The sequence below is a fragment of the Phyllostomus discolor genome, chromosome 12 (assembly GCF_004126475.2).
Source record: "Phyllostomus discolor isolate MPI-MPIP mPhyDis1 chromosome 12, mPhyDis1.pri.v3, whole genome shotgun sequence".
NCBI classification, from domain to species: Eukaryota; Metazoa; Chordata; class Mammalia; order Chiroptera; family Phyllostomidae; genus Phyllostomus; species Phyllostomus discolor.
In genome coordinates, this window is record NC_040914.2 from 44,413,154 (window position 1) to 44,438,383 (window position 25,230).

Below are 25,230 nucleotides of genomic sequence, written 5' to 3' on the forward strand. Positions count from 1 at the left end.
TATCGTACTTCAGTGGAAAAGGACCCAAACTCCACTACGTTGAGCAAAACTACACATCCCATTTGTTCTTAAAATGTTTGCAGAAAGGAAAACAACCTTTCAGTTACTCCAAATTTCAGTTAACAAAGCATTCTCCCGACACACAACCAACCAGGGTGTAACTGCCGAGAACAGAAGGTCACAAAAATCAGCCTTTCACCTGCAGTTACGCTGTGATCCTAGGAAGCACTTCATGCTTTTCAAAATACCTGCGCCTCCATTAAACTATCTAGAACCCTCCACGTTTTCTCCCCAAACCAAGAGTAGCTGGATCTGATCTGCACACACCTGTCTATGTGCCAGAGCGGCGCACTCTCGTTTGCTGGACCGAACTTTTGCAGTTCCACCCGCAGATCCTCTGACCTGGGCAGACTGGCGCCCCCACAAGGTTAACCTGAAAAACACAGGCAGAGGGCAAACCAGACTTCTCCCTCTTCCCGACTTCTAGGCTGCTCCGAGGAGCAACTGGAGGAAAACGCACAAAGGGCTGACGGCTGGGAACCCAGTTGGCCGCTACTGAGCGCAGTCCCCTTCCGACGGCGCCCTTCTGGGGATATGGCAGGCGGCATGCAGCATCACCATTACTGAAATTCCACAATAACCGCAGAAAGCCATCTGAGAAACATAACGTTTTAATAGAGGAAATAAATACTCCAGTACATGCAAGGTAAAAACTTGACATTGGGGAGAAAAAAATCACTCGATAGTGTAAATCAGAAAATAAAACACACACTCACAGTAGATTTTCCCTCCATCTGCAAATCACGTGGCAAGGGCAGACTCTTCCCACACCAAGTATATGCCTCATCCGACTTAAAAAATGACAACATACAAAAAAGGTAGCTACATCCATGTCTACGGAGTGAAAACTGAGGTAACCTTTCTTTAAATCAGAAAAGACCTAAAAAGAAATGAACCCATGACTTCCTTCCTGCCCAATTAATAGTTTGGTGGAGGGGTTCCTGAAGAGGAGCTGGGGTGGGGTGGGGGTGACCCCGCAACAGCAGATTACACGTCCTCGGTCTCCAGGTCCCTATGCTGCGGGGGCTGCGGGGCACGCCCGAGTGTGTGTGTAAACTGGATGCGCCGCCCTGCCTTCTGGAAGATCCTCTCGAGCATCTAACGTGGGGGGTGGGAGGGTGCTTCACCTATGATTTCTTTGGTATAAATGGAGAGGGGCAGACAATAAGTATCTTCCTTTAGCCTGGGGGTGGAAAAAGGGGGTGGGGTGGGTAAAAGGGGGTGCTAATTCACAGAATTGGAATTCACTGGCGGTAAAGTCCTGGGCGAAGACCTCTCCCTTAAAGCCTGAGATAGCAGGGTGCAGCCTTCAGACACGGCGCAGGCCGAGTTCCTCAGCCTCTCCCTGTGGTCCGACATCTTGGCGCCCCCGTCGGGGTGCTGCGCCAGATCCCTGAGGCACTGGGTCAGGAGCACGCAGGCCGACACCACGCTCATGGCGCCACCGAGGATGGCAGTCTGCACGGCCTTGCCCTCGGAGCTCAAGGCCGCTGCGCGACCCAGGAACTGCGGCTCGGTGGCGAAGCCCACCAGCGCGCTCACTGCCTGCACCAGCGGCCCGCTGAAGAGTGCGCAGCGACTGCGCGCCAGCTCACTGGGCGCGGTCTTGACCTCACGCACGCAGGCCAGCAGCGCGGAAGCGCTCGTGCTCATGCACTTGACGCCCAGCTTGAACTGCTCACGTGCAAAGCGGTCCCGGGACTTGTCACTCGCCAGGGCGCACGCATCTGTCAGGAACTTGAGGTTGCGAGACAGGCCCTGCGACACCTCCAGAAGCAGCTGTGGGGTCATGTCAGCCAGCGGGGTGGCGCGCAGCATGGCACAGCCCTGCTCCACCTCGTGGCGGCAGCGAGTCACACGGTAGCGGTCCACCAGACCCGGCTGTGCGGGCTGCGCACCTGGCGTGGCCACTGCTGCCAGGTAGGCCGCGTGGGCAGAGCATTCCGTCAGTGACACCACCAGATCGCCCAGCTCCAGCAGTCTGTCTCCCGCTTCTCCGAAGCGGCCCATGTTGAGCTGGCTCTGCACGTCGTGGGTGAGGATGGAGAGCCCCTTGGTCCGTGCAATGATGGTGTCCCGGCACTGCTCGAAGGACTCGGTGCCTGCACCGGTGGAGGCAGAGCCCTCGAAGAGCACAGGCCTGGCCTCGCTTGATAGCAGTAGCAGGTCGGCCACCAGCTGCATCTTGCCCTTGCACTGGTCACACACGGACACCAGCCTTTTCCGAGGCTGTGAGCTGGTCCCGCCGACAGCGCTCGCAGGAGCCGGAGAAGCCGCCTCGCAGGTGGGCTTCCCAGCGCTGCCGCTAGCCATCGCGCCCGGGGGGCACTGGCATGCCGCTGGGGAGCCCGCTACCGCCGCCGCTTCCACTGCCGCCGCCCCCACGGCCGTCGCGACTCAGCTGGCCAGGGCCGCGGTGCCTTCCCCGCACCATCATGCCATCCACCGCCGCGGGCGGAGGGCGCGGGGCGGAGGTGGCGCGGGGGGTCGCAGTAGGCTCTTCGAGGTGTGCGGAGGGACTGTGGCGTTCGGTCTCCGGGAGGTCTTGCTGGAACCATGAACCGAGCACAGCAAACTCACAGTACGCGCTCCTCGTCGCCGGGCCGCCAGGAAAGTCCCTTCTGCCGGGCCGCCGCTGCCGCCTTTCTGGGCATGGCCCGGCCGGCCGCCGGAGCGGGAGGGCGGGAGGGGAAGCTGGGAGTTGTCCTTCCTTCCTTCCTTTCTTTGAAATCAAAATCCCTTCCTCGGGGAGGAGCGCGCTCAGCGGCCCGGGCTGGCTCTGCTGTCAGCCTCCTCGGCTCTGCGGTGCACGTGGGCTTTAGGCGCCGGGACCCCGCCCGGCGGCACTTCCTCGCGACGGCGGCCGAGGCTGGCGCTTGGGGACGCGCGGCCGCCCCGGCGCATCTCCTGCCTCCGGCTCTCGGGAAGCGGCCCGGCGGCAGCGGCGGGGCCGAGGGTGTGGCCGGTGCTGGCGCGGCCGCGCGGAGTCAGTCGGGCGGGAGCTGCACCGATTGCGCACAGAGGCCGCCCGCTCGCGCTCTGCCCGCGCCCGCCCGCCACGCCCGGCGGCCCTTCCCGCCTCGCGACTCACAGTGAGCGGCCCGGCGCTCGGGCGGCACGCCCTCCGGCCCCGCGCGCCCCGCGGCCCGCAGCCGGCTGTCGGCGCAAGTCCATGCCCGGCGCCTCCTCGCCTCTGGCCCGCAGCGGCTCAGCTCTCCTGGGACCCCGGGCCCTGCTCATCGGACGTTCAGCGCGCGTGTCCCCGGCTGCCGGACCAACTCAGAAGGTACCCGCGACGCTGCGGCCACCCGCCTGGGCCCCGGCTCCTGCCATTTTTGTCAACCTCCAACTTCCGAGCGAGCCGGAGAAACTGAAAGGAAGGGCGGGGGCCGAAAGGCAGAGGGAAACGCCGCCTCCTCCCAGCTCTGCACCTCGGAGCACGGCCGTGGGCGCGCCGCCCGCCCGCGGGGCTGCTGGAGGATGTCCTGGTCCCGGCCGGCCTCGCCCCCGCTCGCCGCCGCCGCCTCGGCCGCAGCCTCCCTGGAGCCTATAGAAATCTTTTGTGTGGCGTCACCGCCTTTCGTTTAAATCCCGCTTCCTCCTCTCGCCTTCCTCCGCCCCCTCGCCGCTGCCGGATGCTTGCGCGATGCGCTGCTCCTCCCCCGGGAAGCAGGCGGCTGCGGGAGCACGCCACCGCCCACTCGGACGCCAGGGCCGGGCCGGTGGTCCGGGGCCTCCCCGCGGTCCCCGGGGAGGGGGGACAGGATGGAGGCCACCCGAGCCAGGGCTCTGCGCGCGCGCCCTGGGGAGTTGGGGCGCCGCCGCCAGTTGGCCTTACGTAAGCGTTCAGCCAGGCTGGGGCTCCACGCGCTCTCCCCGCCCAGGGAGCAGGTCTCAAAGGTGACCCGTTTCCTGGACTAGCGGGAGGAGGACACTCAGAACCATCTGCTAATGACTTGCTGGAGCCCAATTTTCCCGTTTTGCGGGACATCGTCCGGTTTTCCAGGCACTCCCCCGGCCCTTTGTGTGGCTGGTCCTCTCCCACCTCGGGTCTGAGGGGCCGGGCAGGGTGAGGAAGGCGCGCTGGGCGTGGAGCCCCAAGAGCGCGGCCGTCTGCTGGCCGCGCCCTCCCTTTAACTCAGGGTCCCTTAGGCAGTTAGAGCGCGGGCTCCGAACCACACTTCCTGGGGTCCCTCTTTCCCCAGCCACTTATCAGTTCTGAGCTAGTACAAGTTTTCTCTCCGAGATCCGTTTTCTCGTCTTGAAATGAGATATTCGGCGCTGCCTGCTTGAGTACTCGGCTGGTGAAGAGTAGCTGTCAGCAGGAGCCGTGATTGGCGCAGTTTGCCCGCCCCCCTCTCCCATGCCCTCTAGGGCCCGCACTACCTAAGGGGTAGCAATCGTGGCCGAGCCTTTGGAAGGAAACATTATTCTGCCTTTTGGCCTTCCCAAGGTCAGGAAGGCGGCACGCGGCCCTGCGAGGGTCCCACCCGCCTCTTTTCATTTCGCCCGGACGTTCTTTTCCGGGAAGTGGTTGAAGCACCTGGTCCTCCAGCCAAACGCCCCACCTCAGTCCTGAAACAGGCCCTCTAGGTGCCCAGCACGCCGCGGGCCGGCCGTGCACAGCCAACAGACATGCTGGTCCCTCTGTCCCTTTCTGGGACCTGGGGTCGCCTTTTCAGCCAGTTGTCATTGTTCCTTGTAACTAGGATGACTTTGCAGTTTATTATCCAAACCGAAACACAGTGAGACACGCTATTAATAAATGAACCAGGCACAGCAGACAGAAACCTGAACGGTTAGTCACCCTACTGAGAACAGAAAGTTTGCTTAGATGCTTTCAGTTTGCGTAGACTCTGGATGAGCCCTCTCGTTTTGCAAACACAAGGCTGATAAAACTGACCGTTTCTGAAACAAGCAACAGCTCTGTAGGGTTAACCCCTTTTATTTTTGTAGGAGGGAAAAACAGTTGGCTGAGTCAAGTTCCTTCCACAGTTACCCGGGAGTAGCACCTTAGTCCCGCTTAGCTCCAAAAACCTGTGGGAAAGGAGTCAAACCCATCCTTCTGTGCCGGGTTTGTTCATGAAACAGCCTTGGAATCAGGGGATTTTCCCCCGCAGAGCCACTGGGCACCCCAGGGCCCTGTTTCCTGTTCTGCTATGCATGCAGCCTGTGCCGCTGCTGCTGCAGAGCTTGCACCTGAGCCAAGAGCTGTGTTCCTCGGACTGTCCCGGTGTATTCAGTGATGTTTGGTTCAGCGTCAAAAATTTGGTAGCCATGTTTTCTTGGTCCTCCCTGATTCGTTTTTCAGACAGGGCAACTTCTAAACTGACCTTTCCAGGTTCCACCTCTGCCTTCCTTTAGGGCACCTTCACTTTATGCCCGTGGTCATTCGCTTCACGGACTGGGTCCCTACCGTGTGCCAGGCCCTGTCCCTGGCATGTAAGGAATAGGAGGGCTTTACGCCCTCTGGAGAGTAGAGGGCAACAGCGCCACCACACCAACGGGAATCACAGTCTCACTGTTGGGACAGTGAAAGCACAGAGGAAAGCAACTACAGCAGAAGTAATACTGCTTACCAAATAGTCTGGTTGCTGCTCGGCAGGAACATGTGACCCATCCCGACAGAAGAATTGGGTGGAAGTGATGCTCGGCGCTCAGGCGGTGAAAAGCCCATCTGTAATTCTCCAGTGTCCCTTTCCCTGCTGTAACTACTCCAGAGTCTATGTTGTAGATGTTGGGGCCAGAAGGTGGCAGAGTATCAGGGAGCCTGCGTGGCCACGGGGCAGGCCCTCCATTGACCTGTGCTGGACATAAAACGTGAGCGAAGGTAAACTCAGTGTGAAGCCCCAGAGACCTGAGGGTTGTGGCTGTAGCATACTTTAGTTAATAGAGGGACTGTGTCTGACCCCAAGGTCACTGGAGTAAGGGCCTTCTCTCCAGAGTCAGCAGCCATTACCCCTTCTACCCCTCTTTTAAAGTTAGAACATGAACCAGAGGCACTGTGCACATGTATTTTTCATGAAAATGGGAAAGGAGTGAGGGAGGAAAGCTGAAAGCACATAGCCCAAAGGACTGGCTGGGGGACGGCGAACAGAGTACACACGCGGCAGTCGGGGCCGTGCGGGGGAGCTTGGCCACTGGAGGACACATTCTCTGGCTCAAGGCCACCACTTGGTAGGAAGTGAACAAACACACGAATGGACGAGGTGCACGTAGAGCTGAAGGAGGGTTTGGGGAGAGACTCACAGGATGGGGGACTGGCAGGCGGGGCAGGCGGGGCAGGCAGGTAGGGAAACCTTCTTCCCCCGTCCTCACCTGGGCAACTGTAAGCAGGTGTAAGACAGCAGTGTGAGCACCCTGGTTTATTTTATTGTGGTAAAACATTTGAAACATGAAGTTTACCATCTTATCTGTTTTTGCGAACTTGTCCGTTCTGTGCTAGTATCACACATCCTCACTGCTGTGCTGCTGTGCAGCTGTCCTCACCGTCCCACCCAGAAGTCCTTCCTCGGCCCACAGAGCAGTTCTGTGCCCACTAAACAGGAACTCCTCCTTCCCTCCTGTCCCCAGTCCTTGAAACCACCCTTCTGCTTGTGGTCTCTGTAAGTTCGACTGCTCTAGGTAGCATATATAAGCGGAATCATGCAGTTGGTGTCCTTGTGTGTCTGACTTAATTTGGCTTCGAGTAGTATCTTTGAGGTTCATTGATATTAGAGCATGTGCCACAATCCCCTTGCCTTTGAGGACTGAATAACGTTCCACTGTATGTCTAGCTGGGTTTTGACACCAGCTTTCCCACTGCACCCCAGCCTTTCCAGACCAACAACCCAGCTGTGTCTGGTCTACAGTGCCACCTGGCGGTCACTTGGGGGCACTCTCTGCCCTAAGGTGTCCTTTTGGAGCAATGTCTTGTTCTGTTTTTGTGCTCCTCAATGGGCCGATTCAGTCTCAGGCGATCTTTCTTACCCACAGCCAAACATGACACTTTATCATTTGACTTTCAACTTGGCCTTCTAAAGGATAGGAATTTACAGCTGGAAAATGTTCATTTCCCCTCCCTTTTCCCTGATGCACTCATCTGCACGGGTGGTGAATGAGAGTCCGACATTCATGCGGCTGAGGTTCATTCGGGAGCAGGGTCACTGTGTAACGGGTCACTGCTCACTCAGCCTGTCCCCCTGCTCTTTGGCATGTTGTGTGCCCACACAGTGAGGACACACGGGCAGGATGTTACCCATCTGTGCCGTGTCCTCCCCATCTCCACCCCCTAACCACCCTCCCCTCTGTGCTGTCTCTGTTCACCGGAATCTTAGTGGGTGAGGGAGGCCTGTGGGCAGGACCAGCTCTACCATGGCAGGCACCCCTGAGCATCCATGGCCCCAAATCTATGAAATCTAGAATTTCCCCCAATCTGGTTTACTAAAGGGTCCTGCATGGAGATGAAGCTTGCTTTCATGAGGAAATTCTTTACCACATTTCCTTACTGGTTAATGAACTTTGGATGTATTTTTCATTTTGAATAATCTTGTAAGGGAGAAAATTTTCAAGGCAAAATTGCAATATTGTAGATAATTTGAATTAAGTGTATTATTCTGAGAATTTCAGTTGAAATTAGACTTTTTTTTTCTCTTGGTGAGGAGGACAGTTTCAATCAATATTTTGGAGGCATCAGTGTGTTTACGTGCCTCTCCCCCTTTTAAACTACAACGGACTTGACATACCACTGCTTAGGGCTTCCTCATACTCAAAATAAGGAGGTTAGTTTCATGATGTTATCTCTTCAGGTCTTGACCTCCTGTGATGTCTGTATAGTTTATCTCTGCCCGTCTGCAAACTCCTTAGGGCAGGGAACTTGCTATAGCAACCTTTCCATCTGTGTCTCACCTGGATTTTTGTTGAGAATAGACCCTTCCTACGTAAATTCTCAAAGAGTTGAACTGGATCTTAAGTTTCCAAATGCCAGAAATGGTGTTTTCACACCAGTGGGTTATAAAATGAATTTCTTCTTCAGATGAAACTCAGTAGCCCTGGAATTTTTTATACAATCCTAACAATTTCTATGAAACACTAGATGACTTTTTTTCCATATAACTAGATACTGTGGACCCGGGTTCCCAGCACTTCTGCACCTTCACTTGGCAGCTGGCAGCATGAATGACCAGGGGGACCCCTCCCAGCAGAGCACATGACCGAGCACAGCTGTGCGTGTTTTTTAGCATGACTGCACCAGGACAGGGCTCTGAGCCACTGGGTGGAGCAATATGCCCTGGAGAGAAAGCTTATGACATTTCCCCTATGATTTCAAAAAAGAAAAGAAAAGGAAAAACTCTCTTTTTCTTACAAGTTGTTTCTGCTCCATGGCAGTGGAAAAGGTCCTAGTGTGTGTACATGTAGATGGCATGTGTGAATATGTGCCATATCAGCCCCCACCACAGGCAGAGCATCTAAACTGGTCCCAGGCTGAAGGTGAGGCAAACATTATTAGCTGGTTGCCTTGTGAACACCCACTACCTCTGCTCCCTTGATAACAGAATCCCAGTTTTATTTGGGGTGACAGTGGATCCAGCTAGAAGACAGTTTGCCGGCCTGCCTGGGAGAGCTAGGCTCTAGCCAGTGAGATGTACACAGAAACGCTGTGTGGAATGTCTACACAGGCTGCTTAACTGAAGCTGACGCCATTGACAGGGAGGTTCCTTTTGGACTTCCTTCCCCCTGCGTCCAGATGGAAGTCAGCTTGATGGCTGGAGCTCCAGCAGCCATTTCACAACTTGTGGTGACCTTGAGGCTGGAGCAGGATGACAAACAGACTGGGTGCCAGCTGACTGAAGAGCCACAATGGCAGCTCTAGATGCCTAGTTTCCATCTGCTTCTGTGGAAGAGAAATCAAGCAATAGCGAAGACCTCTTTCCTGTCTAAAACACTTTTAAAAAATTCAGTGTTCTATTATGTACAACTTATTAATCCTGCCCAAGCAAGGTGTCCCGTTTGCTCAAGCTGCCATAACCAAGTGTGACCGACCGGGATGCATAAGCAACAAAAATTCATCTTCTCGCTGTTCTCTGGAGGGTAGATGTTCCAGATGGAGGTCGGGGCAGGGTTGGTTTCTTCCCAGGCCTTTCTCCTTGGCTTGTGGAAGGTGGCTGCTGTCTTCTCCCCGTGTCTTCACGTGTCTCCTCCCTGTGTCTTCATGTGTCTCCTCCCGTGTACATGACGGCCACGTTTTCTCCTCTTACAAAGACACCTGTCCTGTGGGATTAGGGTCCACGCTAACGAACTCTTTTTAACTTAGTCTCCTCTTTAAAGACCCCGTCTCCAAATGCAGCCCCATTCTGAGGTCCTGGGGAGCTAGGGCTTCCACATGGGGAATTGGGAGGGACAGGACGCAGACGCTAACGCGGGCACAAATGAAGGGGCTCGTCGTGGCTCTTTTTTTCCTTTGGTCATCACAGAAAAGTTGGTAGCCAACGTGCGTCAGGAGTGTGGGTAGGAAATAAATAAACCACTGGGACAGGGAGGCGAAGCCGTGTGTGAGTTCTGTGTTTCAGTCTCCAGAGCGAAAGCTCCTCACGGCCGGCCGAGTGTGACCGGGGAGAGCGCGGAGGGGCCGGTGCGCCGCCGGAAACCGGCATCAAGGCGACAGAACCGCCCCCGGAGCCGCTTGGATGCTGGAAGAGGCATAAACACGAGCCCAGGAGCCCAGTCCGTGACAGACGAACCGACACCCGGCGGGCGCGGGGCGGACCGGGGACTGCGGGGCCGTGTTACTTGGGACCGTGGAGAAATGTCCTGCCGCGCCAAGAAGGGATGCGTGTCTTCCTTACAGAATTAAAAATGTGGTAACTGAACAACAAAATAATTTTTTTTTAAAAAAAGGGATGACTAAAAAGCAAAAAAAAAAAAAAAAAGAAAAGAAGAAGAAGAAATCAGCCGACCCTTCCCTTAAAAGCCGAATTTCAAACCACCTCTGGCAAAGAGTCTTTTGAAGAAGCACAGATCGAGTGATTCAGCCTTGAAAAGGGTGAGTCAGTCAGCGCCTACAGATTTGGGGAACATCCGAAGAAAAACTGACGATATTTTTAATAAAAAGTAATTTTTTTAAAGCTCCTTCGAGCGGGAGAGATGACAGGAAGAGCGGCGAGCTGAGGGAACCGAATCCTCTGAAAGGAACGTTTCAAGAGCGTTTTCGGGGGTCAGAGAACCGACAGGGATGCTGAAGCCGCTGGGACTGGGCGCCCCTCGGCCGCGCGCCGACGCGGGGGCCCGAGGTCCGCAGACACCCCGCACGCACCGCGGGAGGCCCGCGGGACGCGCGCGACTCCGCGGACCGGCCTTCCCTCAGCCGGGGCAGCGCCAACTCACCTCACGGCGAGGCCCTGAGGCCTCGCGAGGCGCTGAGGAGCGTTCCCGGAGGCCCTGAGGGAGCCCCGGGCCCCGGCCCTCGCGCGGGAGAGGAGAAAGTCGTCCCCCTGGCGGAAAAGGCGCGGGAGCGCAGGCTGGGGGGCCCGCCCCTCGGCTCTGGGAGCCGCCGCTGGACCAGGGGCGGGGTCTCGGGGCGGGACAAAATGGCGGGGGGGCGGGGCTTTCCGGAGCGGACGGGGCGGGGCCTGGTAGGCCTGCGCGCTCCCGGGGGTGGAGCTATGAGGGGGTGTAGCTGGAGGCGTGTACTGGACTGGGTCCCGGAAAGGGGAGTTAGGGGGCGGGGCTGGCGGCTCGCGCAGGCGCAGCCTAGCCCCGGGCGAAGATGGCGGCCTCCAGCTGGGTGCGCGCGGCCGTGGTCCTACTCTGCGCCTCTGATCTGCTGCTGCTGCTGCTGCTACCGCCCGGGGCCCGTGCGGACGAGGGCACGGCCGGTAAGCCCGGCGAGGCTGCTCCCCCTCCCCCGAAGAAGAAGAAGAAGGACATTCGCGATTACAATGATGCGGACATGGCGCGTCTTCTGGAGCAGTGGGAGGTTCGCGGCGCGCGCACACCCTAGGGCTTTGCTCTGCCTCGGGCCCCTCTACCCCTGACCTCCCACCCCCTTCGGGTTACTGTCTTGCAACCCCCTAACCCCCTCTCTGCTCCTGCCACGAGTCTTTACTGATCCCCTCGAGCCACCGGTGACCCTCTGTGCTGGCCCCGATTCCCTCGCTCTGTCACCCCCAACCCGGTCAGTCCTCTATCCCAATGCCCTCGTCTACCATTTCTAGGGGCCTTTCCAGTCACGGGTCAGCCTCTCGCATGGAGCCTTAATTTACTTTCAGTGCCCTGGTCGCCACCCCTACCTTGCTCCCCGTGATCACTGAGCCCTGCCAATGGCAGGGAGAACTTTTTCATTGCATTTCTGAAGAATGGGTGAGTGGGTGGTGAGGGCTGTGGTCGGAGTTACTTTTCAAGAGGGTCAGCTTCAAATTTAGTAGTTTTCTCGTCTTCCAAATCAGTAAGATTTCAGACTTCGCATATGGGTACATTTCCCTAATGAAAGTTTTGTAATTTGGGGGGGTTGGCTGCCCTGGTAATCACAGACTAGTCGCTCTCATGGAACTCACATCATTTCATTTAAAGGAGCAATGACTTTTTGTGAAAGTAAGCTTTCTGAATGTGCTGTAGTGTGTAATTACAGGGAGTTGGTAATAAGCTTTTTAGATAAAAGGTCACTAGCCAAAAATCACATTGCTGCCTTTTTCCCTTCTAAAGGTGGTTGTGTTGTCTCCGTTAACCTAGAGACAGAAACTAGGATTCTATTCATTGTGTCACCTTGGACGAGTCAGGTCTCCTCTCTAGGGCACAGGCTTCTTATCTCCAAGATGAGATTCTTTCCAATGCTGATGTTTCATTACTTCATGATTATCTCTCTCTGAGTGTTTGATACAGACCTTCAGAGATGAGTTTAAAATACCATCTGATACACTTGACTAGCAGAAAGCAAGCCGTATTTTCATTTTAATCTGCAGCTGATGGAAAAATTGGGGTACAGTGGAGGGTGTGGAGACCACTAACGAAGAGAGAACTTGATGTAGCACTTCCTTCCCCATTTACCATCTCTCTTGCAATCTTCCTGTCTCTTTCTGGACTCCAGCAAGTGAAGCTTTTGATCTGCCAAAGTGAAAACACTGTCTCATGAGGAGATCCTACCCTGGAAATACTCAGCCTGAGCCAGACAAACGGGGGCTGCAGAGATGAACAGGGGATCCAAACACTGGTAACAGGAGATAACAATAAAAATAACCGTAACACAAAATAGGAATTGCTGAGTGCCATAAAAAGAAAGAAACTGCTGTGGGAATCTCAAAGGGTTTCAGGGAGGAAATGGCATGTTGGGTAGGCAAGGGAAGTGTGGGAGAAGGGCCTTCCCAACTGAGCAGCATGAGCAGAAGATGGGACACGGAGGGACTGGGCAGAATGGTGCACATGGTAATGGCCTGGCTCTGGAGTTAGACCACCTGGGTTCAAACCATTTAACTTGTGAGTCTAGACTGGTAGGGAACCTCTCTTTGCTTTAGTTTCCTCACCTGAAAAAATAATAGAGGTGTTACTAGTATCCATGTAGGTAGTTCTGAGGACCAACGGAGGAAACGTGGGAAGAACCAAGAACACTGCAGCTGTGATCATTAGCTCTGGTGACATAAAAATCTGTCACCCGATGTAAATGAGTTTGGTTGGCTGGGGCAGACCACGTCTGCAGCAAAGCAGTGGGAAGTAAAGACGCAGGGAACCGGGTCGCGCTGGGCCTGGGGTGCTGTGGGGTTTGGGCTTCAGAATGAACTACGCCGTCCCTGGTGAGTTAGAGAAGTTTGAAAAGTTGGGATGTTTGTATTGAATCATTCATAATTTCATCCCCAAACATGTTTTTTTTGAAGTGCCCTTCTGTATGTAGACGTAGTTTTTATAGCAGAAAACATAGCGTCAGTGAACTTTCTGCTGTTTGTTTTTTCCATAAGGCTTCAGAATGTGCCTTGGAGTAGATATTTCGGCTTTTGAAGGTCTTTAAATAGTGGAATATCATGGTTAGTGCTAAACTTGAGGAAAGTTATTTGGTTGGTAAAGTTTAGGATGGCTGGGCAGGGAGAGAATCTGAAGGCAGAGACAACTTAAACTTAATAGTTAATATTTATTGAGTGTTCATGAGCTGTCAGAACTACTGCAAGCACAGTATGTCATTTATCCTCTTACTACGTTGGTGAGGGAGGTATGGATCCCTGTTTTCTAGGTGATGACATCGAGGCCCAGAGAGGTAAAGTAACTTGCCCAAGGTGGCACGGCAAGTTAGTTGACTTTCCAATTCAGTCAGTTTAAAGGGTGTCGTTATAACCATTTTTCTACACAGCTGTACACATTGGTGAACTGAGGTGCAGGTGAAAGGTGAGGAGGAGGACCTGGATTAAGCTCGAGGCTTCAGGAATGGAGCGGAAGGGAGAAATGGGAGATGGGCTCGGACCAGGACTTGGTGGTTGCTGCTGATTGTGCACCCACAGGGTGACAGACAGCATAGTGTAGTGAAAGCACAAAGGTTTTGACCCCAGCTTTACCCTTGATGACTGGGCCCCTCATTTTCCTATGCACAGTCGGGAAACGTCCTTCTTGCAGGCTGCATGCGTGAGCCGACCTCTGCAGACACTGCAGATGTTGGCGCCCTTCCCCGGCATCTGATTTTTCTTCCCCCCGTGAGAGAGCGTGTCCATCTCTGTGGGTGCGTTTTTGTAGGAAACAGTACTTTCTCCCCTGGCAGACGTCCGTAAATCCACCTGCTCCTCTTTCCCTGCTGTTCCTGTGACTCAGTATAACACTTTTGAGATTCTTCACGTGTCAGTATTTGCTGTTCTTCCTTGCTGCACAGTGTTTCACGCGTCACCACACCAGAATGTGGCCATGTTTACCATCTGTCATGCTGAGGAGACTCTGGGTGTGACGAGGGGGCTGTCTGGTTGGCGACCTGGAGTGATGGGCAGTAAGTACTGCCTGAAACTTAGACCCTCGAGTAGAGGAGGAAAGGGGCTGAGGTTTGCTTTCCGTTACAACACAGGTCCCAGACCTGCGCCTGACGCCCTGTTCATCAAGACGTGCTTGCCTCTGCCAGTTGCAGAACACATTTCTGATGTTTGGTGCTTTTCCCCTCCTGATAGAAAGACGATGACATAGAAGAAGGAGACCTTCCAGAGCACAAAAGGCCCTCAGCACCGGTCGACTTCTCAAAGATAGACCCCGGCAAGCCGGAGAGCATCTTGCAGTTGACAAAGAAAGGGAAGACTCTCATGATGTTCGTCACCGTGTCAGGAAACCCCACGGAGAAGGAGACGGAGGAGATCACCAGCCTCTGGCAGGGCAGCCTTTTCAATGCCAACTACGACGTCCAGAGGTAAAGTACTCCCACCTTGCTGAGCACAGCGTAGGCTGTGCTGGGCTCTGTATCTGGCAGGATAGTCTTTGAAGAATATTCGTTACTGGTCAGAGCTAGTGAGTTGGGGTTTTATTTTTTAGTAACTTATTTGATCATCAACTTTTATTTATCTTTGTGTCTTTAACTTTTTTTTTTGGCTGAGTAGAAAAGTTGTCTAGCTTAGCTTGTTTGCAGGCCACATTAGTTAGAATTTAACAGTGTGCTTCCTCTAGAAGTTTCTGCTCACTGGAGAATGCTTTTCTGTGTAGCTGTGTTCGTACATAAGCTTAGACCGGACTGCTAACAGATAACTAATGTAAGGGAAAGGGTCTGTTTTTCACAGCTCAGGATGATCCTAAGATACAGTTTTAAGGAATTTCTTTTTTCCTCCTCAGTAATAGTTTTAAGATTTAGGTCTTCATATGTCTTAGTTTAGGAAATATAAAAGTAATAAGAAGTGAAGGAATACTGAGAGTGTCGAGGATGTCGGAGGGCTTTCATTAGCTTCACAGACACTTAGGAGAACAAATGGACCACCACTGCCCCAGGGCAACCCCTCAGGAACAGAAGTGCCCTGCCCCAACCCCATTCTTTTCCCTTTTGCCCCTTGGGACCCGTGGAGTTGAGTGTGGGTGCACTGGGCTGCTTGCTGTTAACCTCTGGGGTTAGGATTTTTGTCCAGTAGCTGGGTGTCCTCTCAGGACCCAGTGGAAACTGGTGGTTTCCAGCCTTTATCAGAAGCCTTTCTTCAGAAGGAACCTTCACTGGGCACCGCAGAATGTAAAACAGACCCCAGGGGCAGCCTGCTCCTCGCCTCCCCAGCCCCAGCCTCAGGGGCTCTCCCGCATTCCGTCCCTCGATGGTGCCGCCCACCCCACATGAGACCCAGGTTCTGCCTCTGCTCCCGTCTGAGCCGAGGGGTTAGCTAGTCCAGTCAGCTGGGTTTTCAGACAAATTTCAGAAGCTACAGGGCCTTGGCACGCCCAATGCTTTGTTCTGTGTCCCTGTAGAACTTGAGAGGGACTGTTTTTCCGGGTCACGGACCGCAGACAGTCTGACCGATTAGGCCTTCACTGGCACGAGCTGACTGGTTGCATCTCCCCATCCAGGTTCATCGTGGGCTCCGACCGCGCCATCTTCATGCTGCGTGATGGGAGCTACGCCTGGGAGATCAAGGACTTTTTGGTCGGTCAAGACAGGTGTGCTGATGTCACTCTGGAGGGACAGGTGTACCCTGGCAGAGGAGGCGGCGGCAAAGAGAAGAACAAAACAAAGCAGGAGAAGGGCAAGAAGAAGAAGGAGGGAAGCCCGAAAGCCCGGGCTTCGAAGGAAGACAACCGGGCCAGGAACAAACGAGAAGACCTGTAATGGGGCCGCTGGGGAGCACGTGGGGCAGAGCACAGCCAGGGCTCCTGGGGGCAGGGCAGGCGTGGGACACCGCACACCGGACCAAATTCTGCTTCCTTGTGCAGAGGGTCTGCCGCGAGGCCGGTTTGTGGTCTGAGTGAGAACCGCTGTGGAAAAGGCTGAAGCAAGGACACAGGTTTCATGTTAACGCTGGACACTGCCAAATTCAGGGTTACTATAAAACCTCTTTATGTGGAGACCTGGCCGTTGCTTTTTCTCATTTAAATTTTGGGAAGCCACTGGCTGCTCTGTCAACCCCCCGAATGCGTCCTCTCTGATGCGTGTCCTGTGCGGTGTCCACCTGCTTTACGTCCTGTTAACACTGGAAGGGTACCAGGTTCTAGTCAGACAGATGTTAAGGCTTCATTTACGTGAATCGGGCTCCTCGTGCCACAGAAAATCTTTTTCATCGCTACTGAACACGCCCTGAGAGCCCCGCCCGGAGCTCGGGCAGTTGAGCGAGCGACCTGGGCACCCGCGCACGTGAGCCCTGCGCCTGCAGAGAGCAGAGGACAGGCAGTCCTGTCGCTCGGAGCTCCCGAGGGTTTCCTTTGAATGCCCTGGACTCAGGTCGGTGTCACGTCAGGTGGCCAGTGAGATTCAGGGCCCTGTTCTGTGTCCTTGTTTAGGAAACGTGCTCGTGTTGGGGCTTGCGTGTTTCATCTCAGGTGGCCGTGTTACAGGATGTGAGTTGGGAGTTGGCAGAGTCCTCTGCAGAGTGCGGTGGGATGCCTGGTAACCTCACTCGTTTGTAAATGTGTTTCTTCAACAAAGTGCCTAAATTTGTGGTGTTTCTGCACGGCACTCACATGACGCCCTACCTGCTGATCTCTGATCTCGCCATTCACGTGGGAGCCTACTCTGGGTACGAGTCACAGAACTTCTATGCAGCCGTCATTTTTAAGAAGTAAAATTGTTTGTAAAAACTTTCTGTTGTGATTTCCACCAAGTAACACGTGTACCTAGTCAGACAGTGCCATCGTTGAAGAGGGCGCTGGGTGGACGGTCTGTCGAGCCACTGCTGCCGCTGCCACCCCAGTGGGCACTGCTGCTCCTCTTACCAGCAGCGCGTGTGTTCGCAGCTGGTTGTGACATGTGCGCCAGCCTCGCGGCATCTGCTTTCCCTCTCGGTTCGGTGCTCCGGCTGCGGCATCTGCCCTGCTGACCCCCCAGCCTCCACACTGCACCCCTGCAGGGACGAAACACTGACCCCAGCTGAGTGCGCTGAGCCGAGTCAGGAAGAGGTAGGTGGCCTTGGCTTCTCCTGCAGTCTAGGCCGAGAGGACGTGAGGCGGGGGCCGTGGTGGCCCCCCTCAGCCCATCCAGAGGCACTGACGGAACGGAGCCAGTGCATATGGTGAGGATACACAGGGGACAGCCAGGCCCCACTGGTGTCGTCTAAGCCAGTGATTTCCAACCTTTTTCATCTCATGGCACGAAAACTAAAGACTACATACAGTATTGCAGCACACAAAAGAAATACATATTTATGGCCACTCGCTAAGAAAAAAATAGACAAGTACTACCCACATTCACATTCAGATGGCGACTATAAGAGGTGGCCAGAGGGGGTAGGAATGGGGGTGGTCACAGAGGACCTTCCCCGGACGGGAGGAGGCGAGGAGTGATCCACACAGAGGAGCATCTGTGCAAAGGCCCATGAGGAGGATGGGGCTGGAGAGGCGAGCACAACAATCAGGTGTAGGCAGGTGTCAGAGAGAGATGGCCCGACAACCCAACAGCCTGCCTGCCCCCGCCCTGGGTGGGCGGGGCCCCAGCGTGCAGACCCAGGAGCAGGAGAAACGCTGTACTTGAGGGGGGTGGGGGGAAGGTACACACAGACGTGTAAACTTAATTTCACATGTTGGTTTTCGAGTGTGTTCATCTGACACATTTGCACAGCACCGTGGGGCTGCAAGCTGTCAAAGGAGAACGCAGACACAAGCACGCCCCTCGTCCTCACGCCCTCGAGTCTGACGGTCATGCTGGCGTGTTCGGTTCTGCTGGTTTCCTTTGCACTGGAGAACCTTTTCCAGCTGAGCATGTGTGAACCGTTGGCCAAGGTGAGGACGTCCGTGAACTCCCTCCTGTCCTCCCTTGGACGCTGACAGGCTCCTCCGAGGACTCTGGAAGCAGCCTTGCCATTCTATCTGCTTTTCCTGTCAGCTCGCCTGGGGATGGTGCCTCACCCCGACAGCAAAGCCTTAGTGTTGATTTCCAGGGGCTGTTTCTTTATATCCCAGAACATTTTCACATGTGGAGTCACTTTTTTTTTTTCATTTTGGGAAAATTTATCTTCTAAGTTATTTCTTGGTTTTGTATTGGTGTTTGGGGCACCCATTTTTTTAAGCTCCGAATTGAGTTTTATTTTTAAAGATTTCATTGTTTTTGGCCTTACTGAGCTTTTTAGAGTGTTCACACGCCTCCTGTTCTACGCCTCCTGTTCTCCACCTCCCGTGAGTCCACACCTGCCCTGCCCGGGGTGGGGGCACAGCTCCAGGGCACCAGTGAGCCAGCGGGGGCGGGGATGCACCCCCCCTTCACACAACCACTGTCGAGCGAGGCACCACTGTTTGTTCTCTCCACCTTTTGGTGCAGAAAACCAAGGTACAGCTGGGGAAGCTGTCAGGTTAAAGCCCCTCTGAAGTGACCATTATTGTCCCTCTGTATAGAGACGGCAGCTAAAAGTGGAGGCTCGTGTCCACGAGGGGGCAGCAGAGCCCCACCTGCCTCGGGCCTCACCACCTGCAGCTCTGACACCCTCCTGTGGGGAGAATTCTGCTGTTTCACAGCCCACTCACGCTGTGCTTGCCAAATGCCTGTGAGGACAGCAGATAGCCTCCCCGTCCTCTGCAGCCCTCCTTGCCCTGTGTGCTGGCCCACCTCACTGTCGCGGCAGCCCGAGGCTGCGGGCGCCACACTGTCTTCCACACAGGGAAACGGGCTCAGAGAAGGGGAGCATTTCCCCAGCGCCACGGTGCTGGGACCTGAACTCAATATGTTCCGCCTGGGAGCGAGCCGGCTCAGGGTGCCGCTGCTGCTTCCCAGCGAGGCCTTGGCGAGCCTGTCACCCTTACGAGCTTCTGTTTATTCGTCTACGAAACAAACCAGAAACCACGATAATAGTTAACAGGCATCGAGTGCTTGTTCAGAGCTTCCCATGGATTCACTCACCCCATCCTCACGACCTCTGAGGCGGGGGCTTGTATTAGTGCCCACGGGCTCAGGTGAGGCGCTTAAATCACGTGCCCGAGACACAGCTCATCAAGTCAGGGCCGGGCCGTCCGATGTCAGACTCGCCGCTGACACGTCAGCCGCGTGGGGTCACGGAGAGGAAACGAAACGGCGCACACAGAGCTGGCACACACGGGGCGCTCCACAGATGGTGGAGGCCGCGGAGCGCCTGCAACGCCATCTGTGAGCAGCGGGAGGGCGGGGCCTGCCCCCTCTGCCCGCCCCCGCCCGCCCCGGAGTATTCTGGGAAATGAAAGGCAGACCCACCGGGCGTGCCATCAACCACATTTCCTTAGATAGGAGGCCCGCCATGAAGGCAGGCAGACAGACAGACAGATGGAGACAGACAGGTGGCATCCTTCGTGCGTTTACTGTGGTGCAGCGAGGGCTCCCAACAGCAGAGCCCTGTGCCCTGGAGCAGGCGGAGGCCCTGGGGCACCTGCAGGCCGTCAAAGGACTCCCGGACACGACATTTAAGGCAGTTCTTCATTTCTCTGACAAGGACTTCTCCAAGTGCATGTGTAATAAATAAATAGAAAATATATCTTTGTTCATCGTGACGCCTACAAGAAATGTTTACATACAAAACACACTATACAGCTAATTCCCGAAAAAGGACCCGCTATTTCGGCGACAGGAGAAAGGCTGGCATGTCAGAAGTGTGCTGTTTTTCTTAGGAGCCTGATTCGTGCTGATGCTCACGCACAGAAGGGACGAGGCGTGTTCTGGGCAGTAGGAGCGTCCCCGCTGCCCAGGGCGCACCTGGACGTCGGCTGCTGGTGCTCGGTTTAGCAGAGGTTCTCTGGGACACATGTACAGTTCTGAGCATCCCCAAACAGACGCTTTCTGAAACGGGCTGAGCCGCAGACGGTCAGCATCCCTGGCCTCCTGCGGTGAGCGCGTCCCGAGTGGTTCACAGTGTGAGACCCTTGCACGAGAGGAGACTGAGGAGCAGGACGCAGATGAGAGGAACGTGAGGTCACGGTGACCCGCCTCCCCCTCCACTGCTCTGCCCACAAGAGGTCCCCCCACACCAGGGCCTGGGAGGCTGCCCTGTGGCCAGAGGCGGAGCCCTCTTGTCACCTCCTACCTCTTGTCTCCTGCTAGCATCTAACACCCTGCTGTTTGGTGGCAGAACCTCTCTGGCAGTTGACTCAACCTAAGGAATGGATTCGGGGGGGTGCAGCTGGGCCCTCCCTGCAGAAAAAGTGTGGCTGGGGAGGGAGCTGGCGCATCACGAGAGTGCATAAACCACAGGTAGTTTTCCCTCTTCAAAGGGCTCTCGGCTCGGCTCTCTCCCCGGGGCAGGGGACAGAGCAGGGGGCTGAGCAGTAGCTGCAGGGCCTGGGGTGGACCCCACGGCCCCTCAGGCCCTGAGAGCAGCCAAGGTGGCTTGCAGAGAATGTTCCGGCGTGCACGATGCTTTGTGCTGGGCTGCGCCTGCAGAGCTACGGAACGGGGAGCACCGGCGGAGTGGCCGCAGCTGTGGGCCCGCGAGTGGGCCGGCAGGTAGTCTGAACAAAGTGGAGGCTGCCCCGCTGCCTCTTCCTACATGCAGCCTTCCTGACTCACCCGAACAGGTAGAATCTTTCCCTTTCTGGATGGGTGCTGGTCCCCATTTTATGCTCTCTGGCACCTCTGCCTGGTGTCCCAGGGTGCCTGCACCTGACTGCCAGTCCTGAAGACTGCGGCCCCTCCCCAGGCCCTGCCCCCCACCCCGTGGGCCCCGGCACCCAGCATCAGCGGTGCTCCCACCCAGGGGCGCTCCCACCCACTCCTGGGTTCCAGGCACCGTGTAAAGCCACAGGCTTCCTGAATCTCTCTCTAGACTGACAAGGTTTTTAAGTCCCCTAGTCTGATCTCAACTTGGAGCCGGAATTTCCTGGCGGGTTGACCACCCCGCTCAAAAGGCAGGCCTCACCCCTTCCCCAAGGGCAGGCAGTTCTGACCCCACAGTTCTGAATGTCCCGCCGCCAATACTCCTGGGAAGGCTGGTTCTCACTTATGGGACGAAGATTTCCATGAGGCCAGGGCTCTCCTACATCTTTTCCTACACCCCCCGTGTGTGGGCCAGGGAGCGTGGGGTCTGCGAGGGCCCAGTGCCTAGTCCACATCCCCACCAGAGTGGCCCCTGCTGCCAGGGCAGCCCAGTCTCCTCATGTGGTCCCTACACCTCCCGCGGGAGAGGCACGGCGGGGAGAGAAGCACCGGGAGACCTCAGGGAGGACAGGTCTCCAGCACCTCCCCGGGCTGCAGGCAGGCACACGGGTTGGGGTAGACAGAGGTGCCAGGGATCGCGTGTCCTTCCCCTGGCTCCCGCCTGGACCCACGGCCTTCGTGCACAGGGGCTGTGCAGGGACCAGCCACCCTGCCCTGGGCTGCTGCCAAGAGTCCACCGTCCCAGTCCACGCAGGGCGGCCCCAGGGTGACAGTCGTCCTCACAGCCTCTTCTTCCTCAGCACGGGGATGGGCACGACTTGGAAGATCTTGGCCTTGTGGTCCTCAGTGTCCAGAGTGACCCAGGTGGGCCGGAAGCTGCCTTTGAAGCCAACGAACACCACTTTCTCTGGAAAGCAGAGGTGAGCCACGTGAGCAGAAACCCCAGGGGTGAAGGGCCCCACACCGCCACCCCGAGCCGCACTGCATGGTGTCCACTGTGCCCAGCCACCGACAGTGCCTGACGACGTTTGCACAGGGGACATGGTCTCAGCTGGGCCTCAGCCACCTGCACAGGTGACCCCACGACCACAAGCAAGTCCCTGCCCCTGTGTGCAGCCCTGTGACCCTGTGACCCTTTGGACAGTGGCTGTGATTTTATAGTCAGGATGGCCTGGCAGCTGAAGGTCCTGCCTTAGGGTGAGGAAAGTTAGGGCCCCAGTGCCTCAACCCTCTCATCTCAGGCTGCTCACCTTGTGTGGAGACGGCGGCACCGCTGCACAGGTGACTAAGGAAACGGGCAGCAGTGGTAAGACTGCTGGGCACGGTGCTAGACTGAGCACGCCATGGCCGCAACAGTGGACACTCGCTCTCCTCTACAGTTTCTCTGTCTCCCCTCAGCCTCCTGGGGCCCCTGGGCACAGTCTGATGCTGCTGCTGGCTGTCACGCTGCCCTTCCTGTCCCGCCAGCTTCTTCCCTGTGTCTGTGCCGGGCTTCACCGCAGAAGAGCTGCGGGACCCGGCCAGGCCGCAACGGTCTCCGGCTGCCCCTGCCTGCCTCCGGGGAAGCAGGAGGCTTTGCAGACTGCAGCGGGCCGTATACACCTCAGACATCGGCTGGGGTGCTGAGGAAGAGGTGGGGGGTCCCAGCCAGAGCGGCCACAACTGGGAGAGGTCAGACCAAGCCACTTTGCTGCTGCTGTTTTTGGTGCAGAAGAGGCCCAGGTGCTGGGTGAGCAACTCTAGCAGCTCCCTTCAGTGTCTGGCCACGTGTGGAGGAAAGGGCCTGTGCAGGTGGCACCTGGCCCTGCACCTGGGGACCACCAGCTGTGCTGGGGGAGGGGCTGCCCCCACAGAGGCAGCAGCTGAGCTCACACAAACCCCAGTCCAGGCCGCTCACCTTTCAACTTGAGCCCCTTGTCCGCCCCGAGCTTCTCCAGCACTCGAGTCCACGGGCCCCTGGAGACGTGTCTTCCCCTCGATGCCATGAGGACTATGGAGCTGAGCAAGAAGGGCCAATGAGAGGGCAGGAGAGGCAAGTGCAGTGTGGGGACTGCACTGCACCCAGAGGCCCGGGGAAGGGCAGCTTCTGCGGGCCGAGCCGCACGCCCCTCCCACGCGTCCGGCTGCAGCTGGCCCTGTGACTCTCCACGGCTGCACTCCGTCCCCAGAGAGGACAGGGCAGGCACCAGAGCGCGTCCCGGGGACAGGGCTGGCCCCCCTGCCTGACCAGGGACTTCTCCGCCCGCTGTTTGGGTAGGACCAGGAGGAACCTGGGGGTGGAGGCAGCCTGAGCGCCCGCGTGCTCAGGGAGAGTTCGCCTGCCCTCGCCTGTCTGCTCAGGTGAGACAGCATGCCTGCTCTGTTCTGCAAATGGGGAAACTGAGGCACACAGTCGCTGCGTATCCGAGGACCTGCCAGCGGGAGGGGTGCCTGGGTGGGCGTGCCCCGCCCGAAGGCCCCAGCCTGCAGAAGCCCACCCGGGAGCAGGGAGTCTCCACGCGCCCGCCGTGGTGTGTTCAGGCCGCAGTCTGTGCAAGGAGTCTCCGTGGGGGCCAGACGGGAGGAAGTGACCACCTCCCCGGAACAGCAACAGGGCCGAGGCCCACTAGGGCCCCCAGCCACCGTCTCCAAGGAGCCCCGTCAACCACAGACCACAGGCCAGACAGGAAAATCTGCGTGGGCCCCTGGAACCTGCTGTTACCCCGCTCTCCCCCCCCCCCCCCGCCAGTCCCATCGGGAGCGGGAAGAAAGTCCTCAACACGCAGAGGGCTGTGCGCAGTCACAGCGGACGGGGAGGAAAGCTGGGCACGCGTGGCTGCTAGGGAGGGGGGGCCTCGCAGACACACCCTCGGCCCTGGGTTCGGGCTCTGTCCCCACGAGGCTGTGCCACCGTGGCTGGAATCCCGAGGGGAAGCTGGAGTCCCCTGGGCTGGGCTGAGCCCTCACACTGGGGCCTCCCGGGAAGGTCGTGTCCCCCGGACGGGATCTGGCTGAGCTCCCGGCGGCGGGCACCGGCCATCAGGCACACGGTGGCACCCTCTCCACCTGCTCCGGGCCTCCCCACGGCCCGACACCTGTCAGCTCGGACTCGCCCTAGCACCCTAGAAGCTCTAAGGAGTCATCCTTGTTGTGGGTGTGAGCGGCTGCCTCCTGCTTCCCCTGGGGCCCTGGGGCCCTGGGCGGCCCTGGACGGGGCGGGGAGGGCGAGGCAGGGAAGGCCTGGGAGGAGGGCAGACCTGGAAACCGCAGGAGCAGCAGTGGGGGCGACAGGACGTGGTGCCGAGTGCGGCCACGGAGAGAGTCTGACTGAGGCCGCGACTCCGTGGCAGCCGTCTGGACGGTGAGGACAGTGCCATCCAGACAGGGAAACTGGGAATGTGTCTCATTTGGGAGATTAAAAAAAAAAGCCAAGACTTCAGTGCCTCAGGAGACCTCTAGGTGGCGACTCCAAGTGGCCATGGTGAGGGGGCGTCTGGCTTCTAGTAGAGAGATCTGGGCTGGAGACACTCACAAGCCCCTGGCATTTGGATCCTATTAAGAGCGTGGGAGGGAATGAGCTCATGCTGGGAGACTGTCGCGATGGGGGCGAGGGCCAGGGCCGGCTTCCCGTCTGTGGCCGGCTGGGCAGCCAACCGCCCGGCCTGACCTACATTCACACGGCCCCAGCTCCCAGCTCCGGGAGCAGGTTCCCAGCCTGGCCCCCACGGCCTGTGGGCCGACCGTGGAGAGCGCCTGAGCTTCCCCAGCCTGCGCTGTGGGGAGGCCTCAGGGACAGGAGGGCCCCAGACTCACTTGTCGGGGAGGCCCAGCACGTAGCTGAAGAGCTGCCACGGCACGCCCTGCAGAACGGCGCTCCTGAAGCTCGCGTGGCCCAGCACGCGCCCCTGCCTGCCGTCGATCGCCACCACCTGGATGCCATCCTCCACGCTGGGGTACCTCCTGCCATCCACCTGCAGGCCAGGGCCACACGGGGTGTGAGGCCTCAGGGTCCCCTGCCCGGGGTCCCCGCGCCGACCCGGGCCGCAGAGGCTGGCTGCGCAGCGGCTCGAAGCACAGAGGCAGCCTGACTCGGTCCCCCGCAGCCTGCTGGCGTGGGCTGTGCAGTGCCGCCCCCTGAGAAAGACCCGCCCACCCAGAACCGATGGGAGGACCCTGTCTGCAGCAGGGTCCTCACAGACTAATCACGGATCTTGAGGTGAGCTCACGCTAGATCTAGAACGAGCCCTCAACCCCGTGACCGGTGCCCTCACAAGAGGGGCCGGGAGACGTAAGATGCCAACACGGGGGAGGGGAGGGAGACCACGCGAAACCACAAGGTTTCGGGGGGACGTCCCTGCAAGTCAAGGGACAGTGAGGACGGCCACAGCCAGCAGGGGCTGGGACAGGCCTGGAGCAGCCTCCCCTGGAAGGAACTGCCCTGCCGGCACCCCGACTGTGGACTTGTGGCCTCAGAACTGAGACAGGATGAGCTCCCGTTGTGCTAGGCCCCCGGTGAGTGACGACAGCCTGTG

General features: G+C 57.3%; 3 protein-coding genes and 1 long non-coding RNA gene across 6 annotated transcripts in view; 1 reads left to right on the forward strand and 3 right to left on the reverse strand.

Annotated features, from left to right (window-relative positions):
* Positions 1-653: 653 nt before the first annotated feature.
* Positions 654-2,767, reverse strand: TLNRD1 (talin rod domain containing 1). The gene has a single exon (XM_028502225.2). It carries the CDS (start codon positions 2,371-2,373, stop codon positions 1,285-1,287), a length of 1,089 nt encoding a protein of 362 aa, XP_028358026.1. The 5' UTR covers positions 2,374-2,767; the 3' UTR covers positions 654-1,284.
* Positions 2,768-3,204: 437 nt separating this feature from the next.
* Positions 3,205-16,753, forward strand: MESD (mesoderm development LRP chaperone). 2 transcript variants are annotated; one of them, XM_036013181.1, is made up of 3 exons: positions 3,205-3,346; positions 14,166-14,398; positions 15,529-16,753. In XM_036013181.1, the coding sequence occupies exons 1-3, from the start codon at positions 3,233-3,235 to the stop codon at positions 15,785-15,787; spliced, it is 606 nt and encodes a 201-aa protein (XP_035869074.1). In that variant the 5' UTR covers positions 3,205-3,232; the 3' UTR covers positions 15,788-16,753. The 2 variants fall into 2 exon arrangements, with proteins under 2 accessions (XP_035869074.1, XP_028358033.1); XM_028502232.2 differs by lacking the exon at positions 3,205-3,346 and adding an exon at positions 10,766-11,014.
* LOC118497739 lies at positions 6,411-10,624 on the reverse strand. Its single transcript, XR_004900274.1, has 2 exons — positions 10,423-10,624; positions 6,411-8,932 (listed from the first exon to the last, which is right to left on the reverse strand). It is a non-coding gene; the product is annotated as an uncharacterized LOC118497739 (long non-coding RNA).
* Positions 16,754-18,696: 1,943 nt separating the features above from the next.
* LOC114488691 (cell migration inducing hyaluronidase 1) overlaps positions 18,697-25,230 on the reverse strand; it is a 48,901-nt gene continuing 42,367 nt past the window's right edge. The window contains exons 26-28 of one of the 2 annotated variants that reach the window (XM_036013182.1): positions 24,512-24,669; positions 22,617-22,717; positions 18,697-21,626 (exon numbers count right to left, since the gene is read on the reverse strand). In XM_036013182.1, the coding sequence (XP_035869075.1) occupies positions 21,499-21,626; positions 22,617-22,717; positions 24,512-24,669 (387 nt within the window). In that variant the 3' untranslated portion in view covers positions 18,697-21,498. The remainder of the gene's footprint in view (positions 21,627-22,616; positions 22,718-24,511; positions 24,670-25,230) is intronic. The other variant, XM_028502452.2, reaches the window with a different exon arrangement.

Bases quoted from the DNA above. Each gene is read 5' to 3' on its own strand.
- TLNRD1 (XM_028502225.2), bottom strand. From the start codon at position 2,373: ATGGCTAGCGGCAGCGCTGGGAAGCCCACCTGCGAGGCGGCTTCTCCG.
- MESD (XM_028502232.2), top strand. From the start codon at position 10,805: ATGGCGGCCTCCAGCTGGGTGCGCGCGGCCGTGGTCCTACTCTGCGCC. The intron at 11,015-14,165 runs GTTCGCGGCGCG...CCCTCCTGATAG, and splicing joins GTCTTCTGGAGCAGTGGGAG to AAAGACGATGACATAGAAGA. The intron at 14,399-15,528 runs GTAAAGTACTCC...CTCCCCATCCAG, and splicing joins GCCAACTACGACGTCCAGAG to GTTCATCGTGGGCTCCGACC.